Source organism: Microtus oregoni, unplaced genomic scaffold (genome assembly GCF_018167655.1).
Source record: "Microtus oregoni isolate MIOR12 unplaced genomic scaffold, Mior012 000003F_ref0000135, whole genome shotgun sequence".
In the NCBI taxonomy this organism is placed as follows: Eukaryota; Metazoa; Chordata; class Mammalia; order Rodentia; family Cricetidae; genus Microtus; species Microtus oregoni.
Window position 1 is genome coordinate 48,635,917 of NW_024543062.1, and position 23,067 is coordinate 48,658,983.

The 23,067-nt window shown below is 48.1% G+C and overlaps 1 protein-coding gene across 3 annotated transcripts in view; it reads left to right on the plus strand.

Moving 5' to 3' along the window:
* The first annotated feature begins 4,889 nt into the window (after positions 1-4,889).
* Positions 4,890-23,067, plus strand: part of Tfcp2l1 (transcription factor CP2 like 1) — a 52,797-nt gene continuing 34,619 nt past the window's right edge. For all 3 annotated transcript variants that reach the window (XM_041649125.1, XM_041649127.1, XM_041649124.1), the window contains exons 1-2: positions 4,890-5,039; positions 9,363-9,514. In XM_041649125.1, the coding sequence (XP_041505059.1) occupies positions 4,978-5,039; positions 9,363-9,514 (214 nt within the window). In that variant the 5' untranslated portion in view covers positions 4,890-4,977. The remainder of the gene's footprint in view (positions 5,040-9,362; positions 9,515-23,067) is intronic.

Consider the following 23,067-nt stretch of genomic DNA (forward strand, 5'->3'; position numbering starts at 1 on the left):
GCCCTGAGTTCCATCTCCAGCACTGCACAAACTGGATTCAGTAGCGAGCACCCTTAACCCCAGCACTCAGGATTTGGAGGCCCAAGGACCAGAAGTTCAAAGTCATCCTTGGCTATACAATAGAGTTCAAGGACAGTGTGGGTTCAACTTGAGCTCAGTGAGAATTCACAGTGGGGAGGTGGGGTGGGCAGAGAAGAGGCACATTTAATAAGAGAGTGTCTTTATGCCCCTCAAGCCTTGCAGGTCTGGACAAGCCGAGCTTCTTCAGAGTTTGGGATTTCTCATCAGTGACATGGAACAGTGATAGCCTCGGGTACGTGAGGAGGTGCCAGGGAAGTTCGTGCCTTCCATCCCTCCTCCTGTGACCTGGGGAGGGGTTCCTACTGTTTCCTCAGACTTCCTTCCCACTGCCCTGTCCCTGAGGAAGAGATGCTGCTCGTGGTCTCTCTCAGAGGCTGGCACTTGCAGCTAGGGACATTTGCAGGAGATGTGAAGTTGATAACAGGCTTCTTGTTCGGCCCCAGAGGGGAGGCACTGTGCCAAAGTGCAAGTGGCCAACTCACCCAGGACTGTTTGCTGGGTCTGCTCAAGAGGGCATAGCAGCCTATGAGCATGAGCAGTTCTGGGGCTAGGGTGCAACTCAGCCGGTAGAGTGCCAGTCATGTATGCTTGAGGCCTGGGCTTCATTTCCACTCTGTAAATGTGGTGGTGGCAGTTGTCTGTGGCAGTGGGAGGTGAGGCAGGAGGAGGTGGAGGCAGAAGGTCAGGATGATCATCAGCTCTATAAGAACTCAAGGCAAGCCTTGGCTACATGTGACCCTTTTCCAAAAATAATCATCTCTTCTATGAGTGGCATATGAGTTATTCATCGATTGTGGTATAGTTTTGTGGGGTTTGTTTTGCTTTTGTCAGGCTGGGGGTGGACTCAGGGCCCTGTGCATTCTAGGCTCACACTATCCAAGTGGGCTATATCTTAGCCTGTTTCTTCATTCACGTCTTTGCAGTTTGTGTGGACTTCACATTCCCAGTATGGGTCGGTGGCCCTTTGTGGCCAGTGGGTACCATGGTGAGTGGTTCTGACTATTGACTTCTAAAACTTGGTGAAGGGATACCTTCCTCTGCCATTTAAACTATTGTCTATTTTGAAGTAGTGTCTCCTGTATCCCAGGATGGCCTCGAACTCTCTGAGGGTGACCTTGAACTTCTGATACCCAGAGTTCTGGGACTATAGCCATGCATCACTGGCTGGTTCTGAGGATTGGATCCAGGGCTTTGTGCACGCAGGGCAAGTATCCTACCAACTGTGCTACATTACACTTAAAAGCAAGTGGAACACAGAAAGTCCCTTTTTTTGTACACAAATAAGTCCCTTATACTTATTGATGGTTTCTTTCTTATTACATTTTATGATTTATTGTGTGCCAACATGCCCATCTGACGTGTCTCATCCAGGACAGGGCACTTGGCGCCCTGCTGCCATTTGGTCTCTGGGGTCCCCAAGGCATCCACTAGGAGGCCTTTATGGCTTGTCTGGACCCCCTGCCCACTGCTTCCCTGATTCCTTCACAGCTGCAGGCCCATGAGCACCTGATACCTCCATAAAAATGCTTACACATTCTTCCTCCAGTCCAGTCCCAGCCCCTTCCCAGGCCGCCATGAACTCCCAGCACCCATTCAAATCATATTCTTAGGGTATAAGCTTCAGAGTCATGGTGGTGTCTAAGAAAAGCTGGGAGACCCTTGGGAAATGTTAAATGGGTGACCATAGGGACTCTGCAGGAAATGGAGGGCTTATTTTTGTTTTTAAAGGACTCTGGGGTTGATTCTCGGAGCAGACTGACATGTTGATCATAACAAGTTTTTCCCAGTACCAGGTGAAGAGAGGAACTCAGGGCGTGAGGACAGGGACTGCAGGACCACGGGTGCATGGACCAGTCCCAAGTGCTAGCAGGGACTTGGGTGAACCACTGTGGTATCCACCTCCTGAACCTCACTCAGACTCTTTGTTAAGATGAGAGAATGTGTCAAGAAGATCCCAGCCATTGGGCTGGTGAGATGGCTCAGTGGGTAGGGTGCCCGCCTCCAAGCCTGACAACCTGGGCTAGAGCCCTGGGACCCACGTGCTGGAAGGAGAGAATAGACTCTAAGTAAGCTGCCCTCTGACCTCACCTGAGGGCTGTGTCACGCCCCCTCCGCAAATAAATTAATTTTACAAAAGCAATCAAAAGTCAATATTCCAAATCGCATACATTTACAAAGTAAAGACAAGAAAAGATGGTTCATCTGCATATCGGTCCTCTCTATAGCAGACTAATTGTGTCCCAAAAGACTGAAAAGTTAAAAGCTCAGAAATTCATCATTATCCTCCCAGCAGGAATCAAAAGGCTGCCTCTGCCCTCCGGAGAGGTTTTGTGGTCACCTGCCACACACTAGGACAATAGTATCTACATTTCTTTTCCCGTTAGTTCCGCCCAGAAAGAAAGCCAATTTTAGGTTCTCAGGGCCAGTATTCTGCAAGCCACCCTAGCCTGCAGTTTGGGGAGTGTTAACTGACCTTTGTGTTTGCTTGAGTACTGAGGGGCCGGGATGCCTGAAGGCAGGTGAACGCCCCTCTCCCACGAACTTGCTGTTGTTTCAGAGCTGGGGCAGAGGAAGACGCTTCCTGGTACCCTAGGGATGTGGTCGGACCTAGTCTAACAGTACTTCCCTAAGGCATAGGGGCCCAGTTGAAAGGGAAAGGGAAAGAGAGAGAACCAACAAAGAAGTATGGTACAAACAATCTGGGGTGCATTAACCCCCCACGGGCCACACCTCACAACTCAGCAGAGAAGTCTGAGCCCTGGCCACGTGCTTTGTGAATTCCCTTTCTGCGAGCCTTAGCACGTGATGTGTGCTCACCTGGAGGCCTTCCTCTGCGCTTGATACTACAGCCATTAGCTGCTGACACCTCCCACACCCTGGAAGCTCCAAAGTCAGACTGTCTCCCCACCCCCCACTGTTCCCATAATAGTTTTTGCTTCTTGGAATTTTTTTGTTTGTTTCGTTGTTCTGTTGTTGTTTTTTTCGAGACAGGATTTCTCTGTATATTTCTAACTGTCCTGGAACTCGCTCTATAGACTAGGCTGGTCTCAAACTCACAGAGCTCTGCCTGCCTCCGCACCCTGAGTGCTGGGATTAAAGGCATACGCCACCATGCATGGCTATTTTGTACTTTCTGCTCACCCACTGGCCTTGCTAGGGTGACAGGAGCCTCTGGAAGGCCTGGCTCATTGGCATTTTCCTTGTCATGGCCCCTAAAGGGGCACTTAGTGGTCAGGATTTTCATTATACAATTCTTTAGTGTCAGTATGTGGGAGAGTGAGAACAGCAGACAGAGGTGATGGCTTCTACGCTTCTTACAGTTTCTCCACGGGACCTCTGGGGCCAAAATGGCCTCTACTTTGTCGTACATCCAAAGAGATGGGTGTGATAGCCACAGGAATGTTGACCACCCCCTGGAGACACGTGACTTCCAGGAGCGGACAGCGCAGCAGAGGTGGTCCCTGGAAAGGCGGGCAGGGAGTGACAGGTTCCTCACAGAGCAGCAGGAGAGACAGCAGGCCAGCACGGAAAGGAGGACTTGTGTATCTGTGCAGTCCCAGGTAGTGAAGGGCTCAGGTCTCCAAAGCCTCATAAGCCTTGCTGAAGTCCTAGGGTCCAGAGACCTGTGGGTCTAGCTCCAGGGACTGAACACCTTCCTACCTGCCCACCTGCCCCGGCCTTGGTTTACACTCAGCCAGAATATAAACATCAAAACCTCCTTTAAGATGGCACTTCAGTAAAGGTGCTTGCTGCCTATCCCCAGGCCTATGTGGTAGAGGGAGAAGTTACTACTACCTTCTGAACTCCACACACACCAAATACAATGCTGCTACCGCCCCCCGTGCGTGCGTATACACACACACACACACACACACACACACAGAGAGAGAGAGAGAGAGAGAGAGAGAGAGAGAGAGAGAGAGAGACACGGATGGGGTGGGAACGGAGAGAGAATTGTAAGCTAAAAGGCAATCCTGAAAGAAGGAAGTGGAGGGAGACAGTTGAAAGACTCCTGCCTCCTGTGGCCGCTTCTTCACCCTATTTCCTAAGCTTTTCTGTGGGTCACACAAGCCCAGGTTGTCAAAGCAGGGTTGTCACAAGCCCTGTGGGCTCTGTAACTACTATGTTTTCAGATTCTTCCCCGGCACATCTGAACTCCGACTGAGGAGTAACTGGCCTCTGAATAGCAGTCCCAGGTGTCTATTTTCTTTTCTTTTTTTAATTTTTTTTATTTTACAGAAAGCTCTCCTACATTTCCGTAACTTACTGTGTAGCAGAAAATGACCTTGAACTTGTAGTCTTTCTGCTTCCACCAAGGCAGGGATTTCAGGTCTGTTTTTACCCCACCTGGGCTTAGAACCTAGGGCTTTGTGTATGTTAGGCGAGCAGTGAACCACATAGATGACTAGCAATGGGATTAAAGACAAGAAAAAGCAAAGGAGGAGGAAAAAAAAAAAGGGCCAGACCATCAGTGTTCAGTGCAAGGAAAAACAAAAGCAACATTAACGCGATCCAGGAGTGCCTAGGTACTCCTGCCACTGACAAGCCCTCCGTGTCTCTGGGGATCTGCCCTGGGCTCAGCGTCGGGGCTGAGAGGCCAGTAGGCCGCAATGAGGGGGGCCGTGTCCCCAGGGGCAGTGGCCAGGAGCGAGCTCCCGGTAAGGAACGGTAAGGTTCAGCCAGGTGCGGCCCAGCGCCGCCCTCCCGCCGCGCTAGCGGTAGGGGTGGACCGGCAGTAACCACGCCCCAGGATGCCACGCCCACCCGAAGCCCATAAAAGGCGCCGCCCGCTGGGTGCTCGGGTTCGAGTGCTGCTTTGGGGTGGACTGCTGGTGGCCGGTGTCGCCGCGTCCAGCTCGGTGCCACGCCCCGGCCGGTGCTGCGGGAGCCCCAGCCATGCTGTTCTGGCATACGCAGCCCGAACACTACAACCAGCACAACTCTGGCAGCTACCTGCGGTAAGACCGGACAGCACCTGCCTGCGATCGGGGTCAGGGCGCCGACGGACCAGTGCGGCCTCCAGGGAGGGAACTCTCCGGGAGACCCCCGGAGGGCTGATTGGGGAGGCCGCGCGCTGATGCTAGCGGGGCGACTCTGCGAGGTCTCCTGGTCGCTTGCAGCGTCCCGGGCCCGGTCCCGCAGCCTCCCCTCTCCCTTCTCCAGTTGGAGAAATAAACTTGCCACATCCATCAGGAGCTCGTGTGTCCCAGGAAGCCAGGCCCCGCTCTTTGCTCGTCTCGGCTGGTGGGCCCACAGGTGGGTGGTGGGAGCCGGTTTGCGCTGCAGCCTTGAGGGCCCGGGCTCCGGTGGGCTGGCTGTCTCTGTCCCTGACCGGGTGAGCTTGGTGTGGCCCCCAGGCCCCAGCCTCTAAATCTCTGCTGGGGGGATTTCTCTAGCGTGCATCAAGGGAAGAGGGTCCCGCGGGTATGGCAAAGTTCTCTGAACTCCCTATTTTAGGAAATAGCCCCCCCTCCCACTCCCTTTGCTTCGGTGACTATGGGATTCTTTTTTTCCACCGTGGTACTGCTGACTGGAGGGCCAATAGGCAGGCATTTCATTTTCTGAACTCGCCAGAACCAGCTTCAACCTGTCTTTATTTCCATCCTACTCCCAGTTTATTATATGTGCCTTACTTAACCCAAAAGGTGTTGGACGTGGGTTCAGGAAAAAGCGAGCTTGCAAGCAGAAGTCGATCCCAAATGCAGAACCTTACGTGCTTCCTTGGACCCCCAAATCTCCCAGCTTGAATTTTCTGTTATGTGTACTTTTAAGTTTCTATGTCCAGAAGCCCTCTGGGAAGACACCCCCTTCTTAGAAAGCCTAAGCCTGAGCAGGTTTCGCTGGTGTAGCTTCAGTTTTTGTTTGTTTGTTTTAACTCCAAATCATAGAAAGTGGCAATCGGTCTGACTGCAGATCCTGGTGTGCTGAAGGTAATGCAAAGCCCACAGTTAAAAATGCTACAGAGTGAGTACGTGTTAGCTGTAACACCTATGAGGTTGCTGGTAGTTTCTTTTGATCTACTACTAGCTGAGTGGCCACTAGGTAGCTCGTCCTGTCTTAATGAATTTGAAGGTGACCTTGAGTTAAAGTTGGAGGCACCTGTTAGGGGACAGTTTTGTGAGAGGAAAGGTGTGGTCTTGCATCTTCGCCTGAGATAGAAGTTAGTGAGCTAACCCAGATACTTTTAGGATTTGGACTTTGCATGGAAGGAGGAAGTCAATCATTGGGGCTGAGTGCTACCAAGCTGCACTGGTTCCTTTGAGGGAGCACTGGGTGAAGACAGTCCATGCTCCCTTCTTGGAAGCTGCCTTTTTTATTTTTTATTTTTACTTTCAAATAATTTTTGACCTCCTTGAAGGCCTGTGGTCTGTGCTAGAGCAAGGATATTTTTGTTTTGCTTTTTTCCTCTTTAAATTTTTTAATTTATTTAATTTATTGTTGTTGCTTTGCTTTTTCTCTGTGTACCTTTGGAGCCTGTCCTGGAACTTGCTCTGTAGACCAGGCTGGCCTTATTCACAGAGATCCCCCTGCGTCTGCCTCCAAAGTGCTGGGATTAAAAGTGTGCACCACCGCTGCTTGGCTAATTTAATTTTTTACAGTGCTGGGATGAACCCCGGGACTTTCCATTTTGATAACTTCCGGCCCTCCTTTTTATTATTATTCTGCTGGAAGTTCTACAAGCCATCTGACTTCACCGAATAGTGAGTGGCCTTCAGGTCCCTCCCGCTCCTTTCTGTTTGATGTTCTGGTGACTTTTATTCCTTGGCAAATAAGGACACCAGGCCAGAAACAAGTTAGTGTTGAGTGACGGTTCTTAACAACCCCCCTCTTTTTTTAATTTAAAAGTAACAGCGCATGGATTATTAACTTAACATGGTCTGGGCAAACATGAAATTATGCAATTCCTAGGTGAGCAGGACGGCTTGCGCTCCTTCATAAACTGCCCAGGCTGGAGAAGGGGAAAAGGGAGGTTTGCTTCTGGTGCAGGTGCAGCTAGCTGGTCAGCCCTGCTCTGTTTCTCTGGCTCTGTCTCTCTCTCTGTCTCAGCAGCAGACAGGAATAACAGAAGACCCAACGTAGGGAAGGTTTCCCAGGTGTGCCCACAGGCAGGCTTTCTGGGAGTTAAACACTGTTGGGGTGTGTGCTGGGTTGTGTTTCATGGACACTCATTTATGATGCTGTACAGGGAACACATAGTCCTGGTGACTACGCAAAGAAGTTGGGTCAGCTGATCTGATTCATGGGCCAAGACCCGTAGAGGGAGGAGGGTCATCAAGATAGGGCGGACACCCTCTGGGTAGCTGTTTCTGCAGCAACATCGTTTAGAACCTTTAAGCAAGTCTTTCCTGCCTGCAGGTCATCCTGATCCTCAGGGATTTCATTGGTCTTTGCAATGGCATTCATCTATAGTCCTTCAACTCAGTGGACAGTTCATTGAGTCTGGGAGTTCAAGGCTAGCCTGGGCAACATACTGACTAGACCTTTCTGGAAAGGTCTAGAAACAAGTTCCTCCGCTACAGGATGATTGGAGGCTGATGTGTACATGGATGTGATGATCTGTGCATGTGTGTAGGAGCCAGAGGACTACCTTCCGTATTGGTTTCTTGTTTGTTTTGTGTTTTTTTGAGACGGGGTCTCACTATGTAGTTCTGCTATCCTATAACCCTATGTCGATCAGGCTGGCCTTGGACTCACCTGTCTCTCCCTCCCAAATGATTAAAGGAGCGGCCACAGTGGCCAGCTAGTCTTTAGTGATGTTCCTCTCGCTGGGTCCCCTGCTGGCCTGAAATTTGGCAGGCAGGCTAAGCTGACTGGCCAGTGAGCCTTGGGGGTCATCCTGCCACCCCGTCTCTCCCATACTGGGGTCACTAGTGAACGCTACTTCATTCAGGTTTGTAGACTGGGCTCTGGAAGGTGACTTTAGGTCCTCATGCTTCCACATACTTTGCTGACTGAGCTGGCCCCCCAGCCCAGGGCTGACTTTTTGCTGTAGGGAATTATTTAGTAGTGAAGGAAACAACTCTTAAGCCTTTTAAGATTTGCTGCTTGGGTAAGAAGACTGAAATCAAGGTTTTCTATCTTCATAGTATTTTGGGTAAATCATTAGGAGCTTTAAAGCAGGACTTTCGGACTGGCAACATGGCTCAGCAGGTAAAGATGCTTGCTACCGAGCCTCATGACCTGAGTTCAATCCCAGGCGTTCACATGGTTAGGGGAGAACCAGCTTCCAAAGTCCTCCCCTGATCTTGGTGTTAGCACACTCTGTGTGTGCACGTGTTCACATGTGCCTGTGCGCACACACATATGCAAATAACTAACTAAATAAACATGTCAAATTCAAAAACCAAACAACAAAAAACTCCAGGCTGAGTGATGGTGGTGCATGCTTTTAATACCAGCACTCTGAAGGCAGAGGCGGACAGATCTCTGAGTTCGAGGCCAGCCTGGTCTAGAGAGTAAGTTCCAGGATAGCCAGGGCTACACAGAGAAACCCTGTTTCAACTCCGCCCCTCAAACCCAAAACAAACAAGCCAAGCCAGTTGTCCCCCTTTTGGGAGAGATGAGGTGCATGTCCATGTGGATGAGGAGGCACTTGCTCCTCAGCTATGCAGTTTATAGTTAGGGAGTACTGCCGAGTGTCGGTATATAGAGTTGATTACAGAATAAAAATTGGGGCTGGTGAGATGGCTCAGTGGATAGGGGTGCCAAGTTTTACTACCTGAGTTCAGTCCCTGGGACCCATGTGATAGGAAGGAACTCATTTTTGCATGTTGTCCTGTGACTTCCACATATGTCGTGACAGGTGTATTGCTCACACCGCCCCTAAATTAATAAATAATGCAAAAAAGCAAAAATTGTCCAGATGATTATTTTCAAAGCTATTTTGAGTGTTTTGCTTACAGATGGGAAGCAGGTGCCCGTGTTGGGCTGTAGCTCAGTGTGGTATAGCATTTGCTTAGCATGCACACAGTTCCTGAGCACTATATACCTCCCCCACTGAGAAAAAGGAGGGGAAAAAAAGCAGCTCTCCAAGAGAAAAAGAAAGAAATAGTTGCTGGTTTCTGTCGCTTAGGCCTCAGGAGGTAGACAATTTTACACTTTCCCGTCTCCAGGCTTTGGGTGACTGGATCTCACGAGGGCCGTTGAACGGGGCTGGGACCATGCCGTAGTGGTTGCACCTGAGATTTGGACGTGTCTGGTACCATGGCCTGCATCTCTCGCCCGACATAGCTCTGTATTCCTGGACTCGACTCCTTACCACCGCTTCCTGTGTTTTACAGTGATGTGCTGGCTCTGCCCATCTTCAAGCAGGAGGAGCCACAGCTATCTCCTGAGAATGGGGCCCGCCTGCCACCCCTGCAGTACGTGCTGTGTGCTGCCACCTCCCCAGCTGTGAAGCTTCATGAAGAGACCTTGACATACCTCAATCAAGGTAGAGACCTCCTAGGGGTGGAACCCGGGCTGGCCTCATTAGCTGTGACTCGAGACTCTGGAAAGAGTTCAGGCTTAGGGGTCAGGCATAGGCTCCAGTTCTGTGGCTTAGCTGTGTGGCTTCCCAGGACTGCCATGACTTCACTGGGTAAATGGAAATATTGAAAACTGAGCTGGGAGTAGTGACGTGGGCCCATCGTCCTACTCCGTAGGCAGCGGCAGCCTGAACGACAGAACGAGAGTCCTGAAAACGAGGGAAGGAAGGGAAGGCCAAGTGTGGGTCATCTTATAATGTTTCTTCCTCATGCAGCCTCCAAAAGTCGGTGATTGGTGGTTGCTATTACTGGTCTGCTACCCTTCATGGACTAAGAGCTGGCCTATATCCTTCTCAGCTCAGGGTCTGGCTTCCACCCACTGGAGAGCAGCTGCCCTTGGCTGCCCAGATCATTGTGCCTTCAGCACAGAGACCTGCTATTTCTTATTCTCAGAGCCTCAGTGATCTCTCTCTCCCTCCCTCCCTCCCTCCCTCTCTCTCTCTCCCTTCCTCCCTCTCTCTCCTCTCCCTGCCACTCAGGTTTTTCGAGACAGGGTTTCTCTGTAGCTCTGTATATACGTCACGCTGGCCTCGAACTCAGAGTTCTACCTTACTCTGCCTGACTGCTGGGATTAAAGGCCTACACCGCCACTACCCAGCCCTCAGTGATTTCTTACGTAAAATAAGAGTCTAATTTTGGGGGGCGTTTAAAAGGGTGAAGGTAAGTAGCCTAGCATGATGGCAGTTGTGCAGCCACTAGCCCTTCCAATTTGTGTTTGTTTGTTTGTTGTTTCTTGAGTTGGAATCTTGCTAGGTAGCCCAGGCTAGTCTGAAACTCAAGGCCCTCCTGCCTCAACCTCCTAAGTGCTGAGACTAAGGATAGGCGTGTACTCTGTGTTTAGTTTTCAATAATTCTTTAAAAGTTTCCATTACATTTATGTGTGATTTCATTATGTATATGTATAAGTGTATGTGTGTGATTACATTTATGTATATTTGTGTGTGTGCGTGGGTGTGTGCACCTCGAGTTCTGAGGAGCTTATTCTCTTCAGCCAGGTCATTGATTTTACTCAATCAGCCATCTCACAACCCCATATTCCCATTTTCGAATGTTTCGTGGTGGATAGAGTGTCCCCAGTCTCTGTCCTGATGATGGGACTGTATTTAGCACTGTCTTCTGGATGCCTCGGAATGAATCTGGTTGCTGTCACCCATGCATGCACTGGTTCCACGCATGCACTGGTTCCATGCATGCACTGGTTCTACGCATGCACTGGTTCCTCCTCTGCTGTGAATTGCAATCTGGGAGAGGCAGCTGAGCCCTGATTTAAAAAAAAAAAAAAGCTGCCTCCGTTCTCCAGAATTGCCTCTTGAATTTGACCTTGCCCTGGTCTCTAGCTCACAATGAATGGAAGTGTCTGGGTTACTCCTGCACGAAATCTGCCCATCTTGCTAGTCTCTCCCTGAGGAGGGCAGGGTTCACCCTTGTGGGCTGAATACTCACTACTCTGGCTGTGGTGCTGATGGCCATTGATGGCAGGTGACAAGCCAGTTGGAAGCAGTCCCTTGTGTGTTTGCACAGGGGCTTCTCTCATTGTCCTTTCTTACTTGTTGAAGGTTAAATGCTGCCAACTTTCTCTTTGAGCAGTTTCTTTCCTCATCACCCCCCCCCATGCCCTCCCTACCACCCTCCTCTTGCTTAAACTTGAGAGTGAAGTAATGAGGCCACTGAGCTGATGTGGGTCTTGTCTGGGGCCATGTCCCGTGTGAGCAGTGTGAGGTCTTGTTGCTGAACAGGGACTTTGTGTTTTTGTCTCCTGCCCCCATTTTAAGGCTTTTCTTTGGCTGTGTTCATCATTCCCCTCCCTGTTATTTAGCCAACGGTAGGAAGTGTTTGATAGCATACTAGGTTTTATTAACAAGTTTAAAAGAGAATGTCCTCTTCCCCATCACAGATGGTGAAGGGCTCACCCTGTGGTTCCATCCGTCTGCCTGTGTTAACTTGGTATTTTTCCTTTGGATATATACAGATTTATTTACTATTTTACAACAAAGGAAACGGAGCCTAGGGCCTCGCACAGCAGGCCAGTGCTCCAGCACAGAACCACATCCCTCCATCCCTACATACTTTCTGTTTTCTTTTTTGGTTTTTCGAGACAGGGTTTCTCTGTGTGGCTTTGGAGCTTGTTCTGGAACTCACTCTGTAGACCAGGCTGGCCTCAAACTCACAGAGATCCACCTGCCTCTGCCTCCCGAGTGCTGGGAGGATTAAAGTCTGTTTCCAAGGTTCTTCTGGAACCTCCTGTGCACCCCGAATTGACCTCTGTCTAACTCTGTCTTGTCTCAGTTTTGCAAATGCGGGGTCTTGCCTGAGGAGTAAGATAGTAGATGTTCATTACAGAAAGTGTAGATCAAACTGTTAAAAGGACTTGGATCAAATTGTTCAGGAAGGACTGGGACCTCGCCCAGTTGCCAGAGCGCTTGCCTAGTATACAGGAAGTCATGGGTTTTATCCCCAGTACTTTATAACCAAGTGTGGTGGTGCATACTTGTAATGTAATCCCAGCTCTCTGAGAGGCAAGTGGGTCAGAAGTTCAAGGTCATCCTCAGCCACAGAGAGTGAGGATAGCTGGGGTGCTTGAGACCCTGTCTAGAAAGGAGGGAGAAAGGAAGCTCTTAGAATTACAGTTTTAAAAATGAGTTATTTGGGTTTGGTGTGGTGGTGCAGCCTCTAATCCCAGCTCTCAGCAGAGACAAGGGGATTTCTGTGAGTCTGAGACTAGCCTATTTTATATTGTAGTGTAGGTTCCAGGCCAGCCAGAGTCACACAGAAACCCTGTCTTTAAAAAAGTTACTATTCAACAGCCAGGGCTCTCTGTAGTAGCTTCTATGTGACAATATCCATGCAATATGCAAAATATATTCATTGTTGCTAATTTGCATGTTTCTGCCAAATTAAAAAAAGTATCCAGCTGAAACTCAGAGTAACTGAAAAACAAAAGCAAAAGGCAGAAAAATTCAAGGAAAAATCAAATTTAAGTTGCCTATAATATTGTGTGTGTGTGTGTGTGTGTATTTAATCCATTTATTTAGTGTGTGGGGGTACTTTCTTGCCACTGCACACGTGGAAAGGTCAGCTTTCTCCCACAGGGGTCCTGGTGGTGGGAGAGTCAGGCCTGGAAGCAAGTGCCTTTACTGTCTGAGTCATCTTGCCAGCCTGGCAACTAACCTTCTATTTATACATATTTTAAAATTGGAATACTATAGTGCTATATCATAAACTCTTTCTCTGGCCAGCTTTATATTGTGAGCAGTCATTTTTCTATGGTTAGAAATTAAACATTTAAAGACAATAAGATGACTCAACACATAAAGACGGCTTTGCCACCAAGACTGATAACCCGAGTTCAATTCCCAGGACCCACACGGTGGAAGGAGAGAACTGATTACTTCAAATAGTTGTCCTCTGACTTCAACATATGTGCCATGTACATATACAAATAAATGTAATGATTTTTTAAAGTTAAACTGAAGAGTGGTGTTATAACTTAGTGGTAGAGCACTTGTCTAGAAATTAGACATTGATAAACATCCTGTGGATACAGCTTGATCATTTTTTAGTTGTAAACCTAACAAATAGAATTAGAGCATTAAAATGTTACACACTGTCTTAGCAGAGGGTTTCACACCTCCCAGCCTGGTGTGTCTCACTGTCTCAAAGTCAGGTGTTGCCAGTTTTCACAGGAGAATTTATTTTATTTTTTTATTAAAAATCTTTTGTGTAGTATCTTAGTCACTGTTTAAGTGAGGTCCCAGTCTTTATGGAACTTAGTCTAGCCTCAAACTTGTGGTCCTCCTGTCTCAGCCTCGAGTGCTGGGATTATAGGTGGTGAGCACCAGCTTGGTTAAGTTCTCTGTGCCCTATAGTAACTAACATGATAAAATATCTAAGATACCGTAGTCTTTTAGGATGTATGCATAATTTTACTATGTCCTTTGTAAATTTCTCTTTGCTATTTGTCCCTTCCATCGAAGACATCATTTATGAACCATTTAGCGGGCATGTGTTGCAATGTTTATTTTTCCTCTGTCAGTCATCTAGCTGTATTTTGCGATAATTACACTGGTGTGTAGCACGTACGACCTGAGGGTCCTGAGCATGCTAAGCTCGCACTCTCAGACCAATGACTAAATTTTGTATGTATGAATATATGTTCATATGTATGCATGTATTTATTCATTTGTGTGAGTGCCTACAAACCATACACACATGTGGAGATCAGAGGAGAACTTGTGGGTATTCTGTCCTTCAACTATATAGGAACTGTATAGGTCCTGGGGATTGGCTTAGGTTGTCCAGCTTGGTGGCAGAGACATTTGGCCTTACCTGCTTAATGATCCTGCCTGCCCATGGCTTATGTATTTATTGTTTGACCTGCATTTTAAGCATTATGTTGGATGCCTTATGGTACATGAGCAATAATTACCCAGAAAATGTATGCATCTTTCTTCCTTTTGCTCTTATCGACAGCATACTCTGTCTTTTCAGCACACCTCCCATCCAAGTACTTAACCAGGGCCTGCCTTGATAAGCTTTAGATCAGATAAGATTGGGTGACTTCTGGTTAATCTGGGTTAATCTTGAGTTGGTGGCCAGCCTGGGCTATATAGTAAGGTCATGGCTAAATAAACATGTCATTATTATCATATTATAAATAGCATGTCATTCAAGACCCTTTTATCCCATTGAAAGGTTTTCTCTTTAGTTATTTATGTTTATTGTATTGGCCCTATGATATTTATTGCTGTTTTTTCCCCTCGGTTGTGCGGAGAACAGAAGCCAGGGCCTTGTGTGTGCTAGGTGAGTGTTCTGTCTTTGAACTGTGCCCTCAGTTGCTTGCTGTTTTATCTGTGTGAAGCCCATCCAAGTCCTTCTCGTGGAGGGCTGTGTTTAAAGTTCTCTGAGAGCAGAAAGAGAAGTGTATGTATATACCAATGGACCACCACTCCCGCCGTGCCTGAGGAGTGCCACCACTCCCGCCGTGCCTGAGGAGTGCCACCACTCCTGCCGTGCCTGAGGAGTGCCTTGGTAGTAGTCATACCACACAGGGGTGTGCTGGTCTCCAAACCTGGTGGCTGCTTTTAGATGTGGGGAAAACTGTTTGAAAACAAGTATTTTCAGAGGAGATGTAAAGGAATGAACAACTGCAGAATGCAGAATAGACTGTGAAGGCTTGCAAGTCCCCTGTTGGGGTCAAAGTTCCTTGTGGACACAGCTTTCCTGACCCAGGAGCCTGAGGGGGAGGGAGGAGAATCCCAGGCGCTTCTGGCTTGGTGATAAGAAGCTCTTTTCAGAGTGCTTGCTGAGGAGAAAGCATTGGTATTTTCCACCCAAACGACTCTTAATATTTTTTTTATTGAATTTATTTATTTGTTCTTGTGCTTCTGAGATCAGACAAGATAGGTGCATTAGTTTGTGTGTGTGTGTGGAGTGGGGGGGGGCTTTTGTGCTTCAGGGAGCATGTGTGGAGGTCAGAGGACAACCTGCCGGGGTTGGTTCTCTCCTACCATGAGGGGTCCCAGGTAGAATTCAGATCATCAGGCGTGGTGGCAAGCGCCTTTATGTGATGAGCCATCTCAACAGCCTCAAAACGACTTTGAGCCTTAAACCTAGTGACCCAACGTCACTGGACCTTGATTTCATCCACCCAGGAACTACAGTCGTGGAGGGTGAAGGTTCTGAAAGGAGGGGAAACCGAAGGAAAGGCCAGCGTGGCTGACACATCTGTCTTGTAGCCAGGGGACCTCTCCTCTTCCATGACTTACTGTAAATTGGGCAAAGAACACCCTTTTAAGGTGCTCCTCGGGCGATACAGCCAGCTGGAGATTGCCGAGCCTGTGGCTAGCCGCCTGGCTCCAACAAGCCCATTTCTGCCATTACTGTTTATAGAGAGAAAACATGGGCTGGTGAGTTGGCTTAGCTGGTAAGTGTGTTTGCTGCTAAGCATAACAGCCTGGCTTTGATCCCAGGACTCATGTGAGCAGAAACAGTGGCGGAGGAAGAGACTCCTGCATCATACAGCGCTGTGGGGTGGTGTGTGTGTGTGTGTGTGTGTGTGTGTGTAAAATTAGCAGTTGTACTTGCTTGTGCTTCTGTGTCTGGCATAGAGGACTTTTTTTTTTTTTTTTTTTTTTTTGAGAAGTCTTGTCCTCAACCTGAGGATGATCACACACTTCTGATCCTCCTGCCTCCACCTCCTAAAACCTGGGATTACCTGAAGGGGTTTATGTAGTTAGTGCTGGGAATCTTACCCACAGCTTTGGGCATAGCAAACAAGCACTCTGTGGACCAAGCCATATCCCCAGTCCCTAAAACCATTTCTAAACACTGCCATTGACTGGCAGAACACATGCCCTCTAGGGCACAGGAAGCCTGCTTGCCAGAAAAGCACTTTCTAAGCTGTGTGTATGTGTGTGTGTGTCCCGCTGGCTGAGGCGCAGGCTCAGAGCCTGAGTCTTGACCTTACCCTGATATTCTCTTCTAGGTATATTTTAAAATACAGTGTTCCCAGCTTTTTCAGTAACAGTCTGATGTCAGGCAGGGTCTGGGAAGTGATGGCACTCACTGTAGTGGGTCATGAAGAAATTTCTGGAAGGGGAGGAGTCATGGGCAAACTAGGTTTTGTTTGGGTAGGTCTAGGCCCTGCATTTTCTCTAGCCTCTGAGGACCTGTGGGGAAAATATCTCCCTGGAAGGAAGAAAGACATAGCCTCCCTTCAGGGAGGGAGATTACAGCCCGGGCTGCACAGCTCCTGAAAATGGAGTTCAGCTTTCCCGCAGCTCCTGGGAAGTCCTTTCATCTCTGGGCTCCTGGCTGTTCTCTTTAGGACAACCTTCCTGCGGCTGTTGCTCGGAGAACTGAGTGTTCCACAAATGTCTGGTTGCATTTTTCCTTCTTCCCAGGTCTCTTAGTGACTGAATTTAGAGAATGAGGTGGGATTAACCCCTGGTTGCTGACTTTCCTCCACAGCTGAATTTCCTTTTTCAGATTAATTTTTAGCCTGAAGTTTGGGAATATAAGAACAGAAGACAAATGACCCTGAAGCACAGTACTTAAAAACAAAAAATACTTTCCATCTTCCTTTTTATTCCTAAAGGGGTAAACGCTGCTCGCAGCAGTGACTGAGCGGAGAGACACGCCCACTCCAGAAACCATCTCAGTTGTCCATCTTTTAGATTTGTTTCTTGGTCACACTAGCATGGCATGGGCATGTGTATATCTGTGTGTTTGTGTTTTTGAGACAGTGTCTTAGTATGTAGCCCTGGCTAGCCTGGAACTCACTATGTAGTCCAGGCTGGTCTCAAACTCTTGGACATCTGCCTGCTTCAGCCTCAAGAGTACTGAGATTAAAATCCCAGGTCACCACGTCTGGATGTATGAATCATGTATAAATTTTTATGATGTGAACTTTTTCCTTTTTTTTTCCCCTCTAAGACAGGGTTTCTCTGAATAGTCCTGGCTGTCCTGTAACTCACTCTGTAGACCAGACTGGCCTCAGAGATCTGCCTGCCTCGGCCTCCTAAGGACTCAGGTTAAAGGGGTGTGCACCAGCATCACCTGGCTTGATTTTTTCCCCTTTTGAAGATAAACAAGGTTATTTTATAAATACCACCTGAAAATTGCAGGCCACTGAACATTCCTATTCCTGCCCTAAGGGTACATTGTTGTGTTGGAAGTGTGGCTCAGTGGGCATTTGCCTTCTGTGCTCAACTGGAAGAATTTGCTTGTTTGTTTTTTCTCCACATAACTATCCTGGCTGTCCTGGAACTCACTTTGTAGACCAGGCTGGCTTTGAACTCATGAGCTCCACCTGCCTCTGCCTCTTCAGTGCTGGCATTAAAGGTGTGTGCCACCACCACGTGGCTAATCTTCTTACTTATTTTATATGCATAGGGTTTAAATCTCTGTTTAACTAATTTATTTCTTATTTGTTAGTTTCTAGTTTTTCAAGACAGGATTTCTTTGTGTAAATAGCTCTGGCTGTTCTGGAACTTGTTCCGTAGACTAGACTGGCTTCAAACTCAAAGATTCACCTGCTCTGCCTCCCGAGTGCTGGGATGAAAGGCTTGCACCACCACCACATGGCTACTTTTTAAATTTATTTTTATTTTTATGTGCATTAGTGTTTTGCCATGGGTTTCACGTCCCCTAGAACTGGAGTTACAGGTAGTTGTGTGCTGCCATGTGGATGCTGGAAGTTGAATCTGGGTCCTCTGGAAGGGTAGCCAGTGCTCTTAACCACGGAGCCATCTCTCCAACCCTGTGCTTTTTTAATTTTTGAAAATTACATTTATTTATGTGTGTTTAGGGGGTGTGATCCCACTATGGAGATCTGAGAACAGCTTAAAGAAACCGAGTCTCTCCTTCCACGATGTGGGTCTCCAGGATGGGAATCTGGTCACCAGTGCTTGTTGGGAGGCTTCTCTCACCAGCCTGCCTCTCTCTCACCAGCCTCTGCTTTTTTTGAGACAAGGTCTCATGTAGTCCACGCTGTTGAACCTCCTAGTAGCTGGGTCTGTCATTGTCGTTAACTTCTGGTCTCTCTGCCTCCAAGAGCTGGGCGTACAGGAGCGTCCCACCATGCCGAGCTCTGTTCGTTAACTTTTATCTGTCCAGCTATATCTTCGAACTCACTGTAGCCAAGGATGACTTTGAACTCCTTTCTGCCTCTGCCTCCTAAGTGCTGGGCTTACAGCAGGCTCAGTTTACATGGTGCTAGGGATCACACCCAGTGCAATACGTGTGCTAAGCAGGTGCCTTACAACTGGGCTTCATCCCCAGTCTCTTCACATGGCTTTAATTAAAAAAAAAAAAAAGATTTATGTTTAGGTGTAGGTGAGTGGGTGCCCTGGAGGCGGAGTTGTGAACCACCTGATCGCCTGGAACAACAGCAAGTAATCTTAACCACTGGTTATCTCTCCAGCCCGGCCCCTTTACCTATCTTATCATAGGAAAGTCCTTTGAGTAACCTGAGAGTCTCTTCTTCTTTTAACCCCATACAACTGATGAAAAAACTGAGGCCTGGAAGGGGAATAACACTTTCAGCTTACACAGTGGGGTCCTGAAGCTTACACAGTAGGGTCCTGACCATCTCTGAGTACAGTCCTGGCTCCTCGCTGGGGTTCAAGGGTGGCATTCAGATGGCTCCTAGAGGGTGAGCTTTTTTTCTCTGTGCTTGAGCCTCGGGAAAGAATGCTAGGGACTGTCCTCTCTGTGCACTAGAATGGGGTGGAGAAGGTGGGGCTGAGCACACAGTCTGTTCTCTCCCTTGGCTCAAGACCACTCTGTGCCTGAGAGAACCTGGCATATTCTTGACCTTAGCATTCTCCAGCTTGCTACTAAGGCTTCTGTGGGTGCAGAATGGAAGGGAGAGGTCAGGTGTTCTAGGATTTCAGAGTACAAAAATGAGACCTCCCACCCCCAAGCACAGGACATTTACACCGCCTTGCTCTCAATGTTCCTGCACTGTCCCTACGGAAATGCAGAGTCCCCTGGTGTCTGCCACCAGGACAATCGATCAGAACCTGCAAATTGCTGGTGCTTTTAAATGTATTCAGATTATAGAAACATGACTAGCCCTGTGCCTCAGCCATCTGTTTCATAGGTGGGTAAACTGAGGTTTAGAGAGGTGGTATGGCTTGCCCCTCCCTCCAGGTCTCACTTTTACCTTTCTCTAGGGTCTCATAGCCCAGGCTAAGGAATAGCCTTGAACTACAGATCGCCCCAAGTGCTGGAATTGCAGGTATACAGGCCACACTCACTTTTATGAGCTTCTGGAGATTATAGGCATGTGCCTGCCACCACACCTAGCTTTGCTTGCCTTTTTTTTTTCAGATTTATTTTACACATATGAGTGTTCTCCCTGTGTCTTAGTCACTGCTCTATTGCTGTGAAGCTATTGCTATGACCAAGGCAACTCTTACAAAAGAAAGGATTGAATTGGAGGCTAAAATGTACCGTTTTAGAGGGTTGGTCCATTATCATCCTGGCAAGAAGCAGAGAGGCATGATGCTGTAGCTGTAGCTTTTTACAACCTTGATCCACAGGTACAGAGAGGAGGGGGTGCTGGAGAGGGCTTTTGAAACCTTAAGTGACATACCTTCTCCAACAAGACCTTGCCCTTCCTCAAAAGTTCCCCTGACTGGGGACCAAGCATTCAAAATGAGCCCGGGGGAGGGGGGGCATTATCATTCAAACCACCACACCCTGAACGTTTGGATGTGTACCACGTGTGCCTGGTGGTGGTGGAGGGCAGAAAGGGCCTCAAATCCATTGCAACCCGAGTTGGAAATGGCTGTGGGCTGCCTCGCTGATGAAACCAAGTTCAGTTCTCTGTAAGAACAGCAAATGCTCTCAACCATTGAGCCATCTTTCTAGCCCTTGGTCTGTTTTTAAAGACAGCCTTAGAAAACAGCTTTATTGGGATGTAATGTCTATAGCATGCAATCCATCCTTTTAAAGTGTACAATTCAGTTGGGTGTGGTGGCAAATCTCAGCATGTCACTTTTCCTGGACAGGCGAAGCAGAGGCAGCAAGATTTTCAGTCCGAGGTCAGCCTGGACTACATAGCAAGACTATCTAAAAGTGATAATTTAATGTGTTTTAGTATGTTCGACTAAATACGCCAACATCATTTTGATTAATTTTAGAATATTTTTGTCCTTGGCATCCATGAGCAGTCGGTCTTTACTATTCTTATCCCTTTTGAAGGACAAAAGCTCACTGAATACACTGCACCAATAAACGGGCATCAAGTCGAGTTCCACCTACTGCGCAGAACAATAATCCATATCCTGTCTATGAAATTTTCCTTTTCTGGCGCTGGAAAGATGGCTCAGATGGTAAAAATTGCCACGGAAGCCTGAGGACCTGAGTTCAGTCCCTCAGAGCCCATGTGGGAAAAGCAGACTACATGTGGTGGTACCCCAGTAACTCCAGCACTGATAACTGGATGTGGTGGTGCCCCAGTAACTCCAGCACTGACAGACTGGATGTGGTGGTACCTCAGTAACTCCAGCACTGACAGACTAGATGTGGTGGTACCCCAGTAACTCCAGCACTGACAGACTAGATGTGGTGGTACCCCAGTAACTCCAGCACTGACAGAATAGATGTGGTGGTACCCCAGTAACTCCAGCACTGATAACTGGATGTGGTGGTACCCCAGTAACTCCAGCACTGACAGAATAGATGTGGTGGTACCCCAGTAACTCCAGCACTGATAACTGGATGTGGTGGTGCCCCAGTAACTCCAGCACTGACAGAATAGATGTGGTGGTACCCCAGTAACTCCAGCACTGATAACTGGATGTGGTGGTACCCCAGTAACTCCAGCACTGATAACTGGATGTGGTGGTACCCCAGTAACTCCAGCACTGATAACTGGATGTGGTGGTACCCCAGTAACTCCAGCACTGACAGACTGGATGTGGTGGTACCCCAGTAACTCCAGCACTGACAGACTGGATGTGGTGGTACCCTAGTAACTCCAGCACTGACAGACTGGATGTGGTGGTGCCCCAGTAACTCCAGCACTGACAGACTGGATGTGGTGGTGCCCCAGTAACTCCAGCACTGATAACTGGATGTGGTGGCACCCCAGTAACTCCAGCACTGATAACTGGATGTGGTGGTACCCCAGTAACTCCAGCACTGATAACTGGATGTGGTGGTGCCCCAGTAACTTCAGCACTGACAGACTGGATGTGGTGGTACCCCAGTAACTCCAGCACTGACAGACTAGATGTGGTGGTACCCCAGTAACTCCAGTACTGACAGACTGGATGTGGTGGTACCCCAGTAACTCCAGCACTGATAGACCGGATGTGGTGGTACCCCAGTAACTCCAGCACTGAGTCAGTGAACGACCAAGAAGAAAGAAAAGAGTAAAGAGGAAGAGTGGCCAAGGAGGACCCCTGACCCTGAGTGCTGGCCTCCCCATGGACACACATGGGCGTGGACACATTCAGTTTGCGCATCAGTGCTGTCCTAGAAATGTTGACCACTTGACAGACTCTTAGTGTTTAAAGTCAGCTTAGTGTTTAAAGCTCAGCCATTATGACCACATGTCAGAACCTTCTCTCCTGGAAATCGCAGAACCATCTTCTAGTGTGCCGGCAATGTATCCATATCTTATTTATTTATTTTTTAAAATAATTTATTTTTATATTATGTTCATTGATGCTTGCCTGCATGTATGTCTGTGTGAGGGTGTCAAAGCCCTGGAACTGGAGTTAATACAATTGTGAGCTACTATGTGGGTGCTGGGAACTAAACCCAGGTCCTCTGGAAGAGCAGACAGTTCTCTCAGCCTCTGAGCCATCTCTCCAGCTCCCCCATATCTTATTTAATTGTTCTTTAGTTGGCTGTGTGGATGTGGGTGGGTATGGGTGTGGTTCTGGGGTCTTGTTCATAGTAAACAGCTGTTCTGGCTCTGAGCTAAATTCCCCAGCCCGTGTGTGTGTGTGTGTGTGTGTGTGTGTGTGTGTGTGTATGCTTGTGTATAGGGGCCAGAGGACAATCATTGTTCATCAGGTGCTAAATATCATAAAATGTCTTTTAAATCACTTTTATTTATTTATTCCATGAGCATGTGCTGTGGTGTTTGTTCAAGTGAAGGTCAGCGGACACTGGGTGGGGGTCCCTGCAAACCAATGCCTGGAACTTGCTCTGTTGACCAGGCTGGCCTTGAACTCCCACAGACCTACCTGCCTCTCCCTCCGTGTGCCTGCTGGCTTTGTCTCTCCCCACTGATCTCCCAGCCTCCTCTGAGGTCTCCTATGCATGTTTGTGTGTGTGTGCGCATATATGTGCATGTCAAGGCCAGAGAATAACTGTGGATGGTCTTCCTTCAAGCTTCCACTTGCTTTTTGACTTTGGGTCTAACACTGTCCCGGAACCACACAGTCAGTCTGGCTAGTCAGCAAGCACCAAGGACTCCGTGTCTTTTTTTTTTTTTTAAGATTTATTTATTTATTTATTTATTTATTTATTTATTTAATTATGTATGCAGTCTTCTGCCTGCATGTATGCCTTCAAGCCAGAAGAGAGTGCCAGATCTCATTTTAGATGGTTGTGAGCCACCATGTGGTTGCTGGGAATTGAACTCGGGACCTCTGGAAGAGTGCAGCCAGTGCTCTTAACCACTGAGCCATCTCTCCAGTAAACTCCCCCACCCCAATGTCTTGTTTTGTCTACTGTTTTGTTTTGGGTTGGGTTTTGGTCTGTTTGTATAGCCCTGGCACCTGGAACTCACAGAGAGCTGTCTGCCTCTGGTTGCTTACTGCTGAGTTTAAAGGTGTGCATTCGCCACCAGGTCTGGTCTACATGGCCTGACTTCTTCCTTCCTTCCTTCCTTCCTTCCTTCCTTCCTTCCTTCTTTCCTTCCTTCCTTTCTTCCTTCCTTCCTTTCCAAAACAAAACATTGGTTCCAGGGATCTTAGATTCTGTATTTCTGCCC